This window comes from Aegilops tauschii, chromosome 2, assembly GCF_002575655.3.
Source record: "Aegilops tauschii subsp. strangulata cultivar AL8/78 chromosome 2, Aet v6.0, whole genome shotgun sequence".
Lineage (NCBI taxonomy): Eukaryota > Viridiplantae > Streptophyta > Magnoliopsida > Poales > Poaceae > Aegilops > Aegilops tauschii.
Genome location: NC_053036.3, coordinates 441,463,977 through 441,469,526, shown reverse-complemented (window position 1 = coordinate 441,469,526; position 5,550 = coordinate 441,463,977). Strand labels below are relative to the sequence as shown.

At 45.9% G+C, this 5,550-nt stretch overlaps 1 protein-coding gene across 1 annotated transcript; it reads right to left on the bottom strand.

The window, feature by feature from the left end:
- Positions 1-275: 275 nt before the first annotated feature.
- LOC109756210 (potassium channel AKT3-like) lies at positions 276-4,994 on the bottom strand. The gene is made up of 4 exons (XM_073507218.1): positions 4,929-4,994; positions 4,772-4,787; positions 900-1,102; positions 276-479 (listed from the first exon to the last, which is right to left on the bottom strand). The coding sequence occupies exons 1-4, from the start codon at positions 4,992-4,994 to the stop codon at positions 276-278; spliced, it is 489 nt and encodes a 162-aa protein (XP_073363319.1).
- Between the last annotated feature and the right edge of the window lie 556 nt (positions 4,995-5,550).

The window sequence follows — 5,550 nt, the reverse complement described above, 5'->3', positions numbered from 1 at the left end:
GAATCTGCTAATGAGGTACCGTGGACACAGACATTTGAGGGATGACCGATTAGTGTCGGCGGATGTCTCCGATCGACTGCGGGAAGTTTAGGAGGGCGATTTGCTAGTCGGGCTGCAGATGCTCTAATGCTGTAACTAGGAATCAAGTCAAGACAGGAGGATCAGATTTCCGGTCTGCAATCCATATTATCTTCCTAAATCTCGTATTATCTTCCTAATCACGCAGTTCATTTTTCAGAAGATCCAATATTACAACCAATGCATCGGTGCTTTCATTATAGATTCCTATGCGCGCTGGTAGTGTCGGGCGCCCACTGGTCGGAGACGAGGAGGAGGTGGTCGCCGTCCCTGACGAGTCTCATGTCGTCGATCTCGGCGCCGTCGCTCGTTATTACCCTCGTCGTCGCGAACCCGAATCTGTTACCCCCGAGCTCGAGCAGCTGCAGCATCGTCTCCGGCACGAACACGAGCAGCCTCCTCTCGCCCCGAGATGGTCACCCTGATGTGCGAACTGATCGGATTCCTCTCATGTCGGTGGTGGAAGCTCGTACCGCCGCCGCCGTCATGTCGGTTTCCGTGGAACAACGAGGAGATTACGCCGAAGAGGGAGTTCCGGAAGCTGGCCATCTGCGGCGGCGTGCTGCGCGCCGACGAGGAGTTTGACTAGCAGTCGACCCGGTTCGGCGACGACCCAACGCTACCGTTGGGCGGCAAGACTCTCACCGATGGCGCGCTCCTGAACCTCGTGACCTGCGAAGCCGTTGACGCGATGACAACGCCCTCCTCCGTCGATGAGGGCTTTGGCGCTCCCTGCTGGTCCTGGTGGCGGTGCGACGCGAACAATTGCTGAATGTCGGCGTGGGCGTGCCGGTCGGCCAAGGCCATCAGCGTCAGCCCACGGGCGTCCCCCTGTCAGGATCAGCGCCGTGCTCCAGCAGGACCCTGACCATCCTGGCGTTTCCGTCTAGGACGGCACGGTGAAGTGGGGTGGTGCCGTCGGTGGAGCATGCGGCGGCCACGTCCCCGCCGCACCGGGCGATCTCCCCCAGGAGCACAACGTCGTCCTCCTCGACGGTGACGCGGGCGTACACGGCCCCGTCCCCTGCCGACAGGTCCGCACCGGCTTCTCCACCAACAGCTGCACCACGGGCTGGTGCCTCCTACACAAGGCCTCCCACAGCGACACCTTTCCTCCTGGATCTGTACGTCAACCAATATCCTAATTTGATACTAATTCTACTTAGAACTCAAAATATTCAGCAAATGCCATGAAATTTGCATAATATTTGCCGAGATTTCCAAAACTTTTAGATTTTACGACCCATATATACCTCTAGCATTCGCATCAGCACCATTCTCCAACATGCGCCTAACGCACTGCTCACTCCTGATACGTCTCCATCGTATCTATAATTTTTGATTGTTCCATGCCATTATTATACAACTTTCATATACTTTTGGCAACTTTTTATATTATTTTTGGGACTAACATATTGATCCAGTGCCCAGTGTCAGTGGGGGAATCAACGCAAGACAGTGCCCGAGGTGGCCACGAGGCAGGGGGCGCGCCTGCCCCCCTCGTGGGCCACCCGTAAGGCGGTTGCTGCTCTTCTTTGGCCGCAAGAAAGCTAATTTTCGGAGAAAAATCTGGGCGAAGGTTTCAGTCCAATTAGAGTTACGGATCTCCATATATATACGAAACGGTGAAAGGGCAGAACTTTGTTTCGATGACTTTGTTTCGATGACTAATAGATTTTTGCATGCACGTAGTACTTTGTTTCGATGACTAATAGATTTTTGCAATAAGTATGTGAGTTCTTTATGACTATTGTTGAGTCCATGGATTATACGCACTCTCACCCTTCCATCATTGCTAGCCTCTTCGGTACCGTGCATTGCCCTTTCTCACCTCGAGAGTTGGTGCAAACTTCACCGGTGCATCCAAACCCTGTGATACGATACGCTCTATCACACATAAACCTCCTTATATCTTCCTCAAAACAGCCACCATACCTACCTATCATGGCATTTCCATAGCCATTCAGAGATATATTGCCATGCAACTTCCATCATCATCATCATCATATACATGACTTGAGCATTTATTGTCATATTGCTTTGCATGATCGTAAGATAGCTAGCATGATGTTTTCATGGCTTGTCCATTTATTGATGTCATTGCTATGCTAGATCATTGCACATCCTGGTACACCGCCGGAGGCATTCATATAGAGTCATACCTTTGTTCTAGTATCGAGTTGTAATATTGAGCTGTAAGTAAATAAAAGCGTGATGATCATCATTATTAGAGCATTGCCCCAGTGAGGAAAGGATGATGGAGACTATGATTCCCCCACAAGTCGGGATGAGACTCCGGACTTTAAAAATAAATAAAAGAGGCCAAAGAAGCCCAAATAAAAAAAGGCCAAAGAAGCCCACCAAAAGAAAAGAAAAAGTGAAAATAAAAAAATGAGAGAAAAAGAGAGAAGGGGCAATGTTACTATCCTTTTACCACACTTGTGCTTCAGAGTAGCACCATGTTCTTCATATAGAGAGTCTCTTGAGTTATCACTTTCATATATTAGTGGGAATTTTCATTATAGAACTTGGCTTGTATATTCCAATGATGAGCTTCCTCAAATGCCCGAGGTCTTCATGAGCAAGCAAGTTGGATGCACACCCACTTAGTTTCCAGTTTGAGCTTTCATACACTTATAGCTCTAGTGCATCCGTTGCATGGCAATCCCTACTCCTCACATTGACATCAATTGATGGGCATCTCCATAGCCCGTTGATTAGCCACGTCAATGTGAGACTTTCTCTTTTTTGTCTTCTCCACACAACCTCCATCATCATATGCTATTCCACCTATAGTGCTATGTCCATGGCTTGCGCTCATGTATTGCGTGAGGGTTGAAAAGGCTGAAGCGCGTTAAAAAGTATGAACCAATTGCTCTGCTTGTCATCGGGGTTGTGCATGATTTGAATGCTTTGTGTGGTGAAGATGGAGCATAGCCAGACTATATGATTTTGTAGGGATGAGCTTTCTTTGGCTATGTTATTTCGATAAGACATAATTGCTTGGTTGGTATGCTTGGAGTATTATTGTCTTAATGTCAAATGATAGACAATTGCTTTGAATCACTCGTGTCTTAATATTCATGCCATGATTAGATTACATGATCAAGATTATGCTAGGTAGCATTCCACGTCAAAAATTATCTTTTTTATCATTTACCTACGCGAGGACGAGCAGGAATTAAGCTTGGGGATGCTGATACGTCTCCGTCGTATCTATAATTTTTTTTTGTTCCATGCCAATATTATACAACTTTCATATACTTTTGGCAATTTTTTATATTATTTTTGGGACTAACATATTGATCCAGTGCCCAGTGTCAGTTCCTGTTTGTTGCATGTTTTATGTTTCACAGAAACCCCAAATCAAACAGAATCCAAACGGGATAAAAACGGACGGAGAATATTTTTGGAATATTTGGATAATATGGGAAGAAGAATCAACGCGAGACGGTGCCCGAGGTGGCCACGAGGCAGGGGGCGCGCCTGCCCCCCTCGTGGGCCACCCGTAACGCAGTTGCTGCTCTTCTTTGGCCGCAAGAAAGCTAATTTTCGGAGAATCTGGGCGAAGGTTTCAATCCAATCGGAGTTACGGATCTCCATGTATAGAAACGGTGAAAGGGCAGAATACCAGAACGCAGAAACAGAGAGAGACAGAGAGACATATCCAACCTCGGAGGGGCTTTCGCCCCTCCCATGCCATGGAGGCCAAGGACCAGAGGGGAAACCCTTCTCCCATCTAGGGAAGAGGTCAAGGAAGAAGAAGAAGAAGAAGAAGAAGAAGAAGGGGGCCCCGGAACGCTGCCGTGGACACCATCATCATCACCGCGATCTTCACCAACACCTCCGCCATCTTCACCAACATCTCCATCACCTTCCCCCCTCTATCTATAGCGGTCCACTCTCCCGCAACCCGTTGTACCCTCTACTTGAACATGGTGCTTTATGCTTCATATTATTATCCAATGATGTGTTGCCATCCTATGATTCTGAGTAGATTTTCGTTGTCCTATCGGTGGTTGATGAATTGCTATGATTGATTTAATTTGCTTGTGGTTATGTTGCTGTCCTTTGGTGCCCATCATATGAGTGCGCGCGTGGATCACACCATAGGGTTAGTTGTATGTTGATAGGACTATGTATTGGAGGGCAAGAGTGACAGAAGCTTCTACCTAGCATAGAAATTGCTGCATACGGGATTGAAGGGGGACCAATATATCTTAATGCTATGGTTGGGTTTTTACCTTAATGAACGTTAGTAGTTGCGGATGCTTGCTAATAGTTCCAATCATAAGTGCATAGAATTCCAAGTCAGGGATGACATGCTAGCAGTGGCCTCTCCCACATAAAACTTGCTATCGATCTAGTAAAGTAGTCAATTTCGCAACTCCTACCACCACTTTTCCACACTCGCTATATTTACTTTAGTTGTGTCTTCATCTAGACAGCCCCTAGTTTTCATTTACGTTCTCTTTATTATCTTGCAAACCTATCCAACAACATCTACAAAGAACTTCTAGTTTCATACTTGTTATAGGTAAAGCGAACGTTAAGCGTGCGTAGAGTTGTATCGGTGGTCGATAGAACTTGAGGGAATATTGTTCTACCTTTATCTCCTCGTTGGGTTTGACACTCTTACTTATCGAAATAGGCTACAATTGATCCCGTATACTTGTGGGTTATCAACTCCCACTGGAAGCCGCTATATGCTGTTAACAAACAAAAAATCAAATCATGGAATGTTAATTTCTGGTTGAGAAACAAAATTAACTTGAGGCATTCAGATCCATGAACAAACTAACCAAAATGAGCATTCTTAAAACAAAACAAAAACAGTGGCTCGTGATTACCAGTGATGTACGGCCGTAGTTATTGGTTTCATTGGGGTCCAGGCCACGCTTCAGCAGCTGGTGCATCAGCCGCCTCCGCCGCCGCCATTTCTGCCGCGATACGGGCCTCGGCATGAAGGAAATATGCCCCAGAGGCAATAATAAAGTTATTATTTATTTCCTTATTTCATGATAAATGTTTATTATTCATGCTAGAATTGTATTAACTGGAAACTTAGTACATGTGTGAATACATAGACAAAACATAAGTGTCCCTAGTATGCCTCTACTTGACTAGCTCGTTTATCAAAGATGGTTATGTTTCCTAACCATAGACATGTGTTGTCATTTGATGAACAGGATCACATCATTAGGAGAATGATGTGATGGACAAGAACCATCCGTTAGCTTAGCATAAATGATTGTTTAGTTTTATTACTATTGCTTTCTTCATGACTTATACATGTTCCTCTGACTATGAGATTATGCAACTCCCGAATACCGAAGGAACACCTTGTGTGCTATCAAACGTCACAACGTAACTGGGTGATTATAAAGATGCTCTACAGGTGTCTCTGAAGGTGTTTGCTGGGTTGGCATAGATCAGCATTAGGATTTGTCACTCTGTGTATCGGAGAGGTAT

What these genes read in the sequence shown, in the direction of transcription:
- LOC109756210 (XM_073507218.1), bottom strand. Translation starts at nt 4,994, where the DNA reads ATGCACCAGCTGCTGAAGCGTGGCCTGGACCCCAATGAAACCAATAAC. An exon ending in ATCCTGACAGGGGGACGCCC is followed by an intron (nt 480 to 899) that starts GTGGGCTGACGC and finishes TCTCGGGGCGAG; the next exon opens with AGGAGGCTGCTCGTGTTCGT.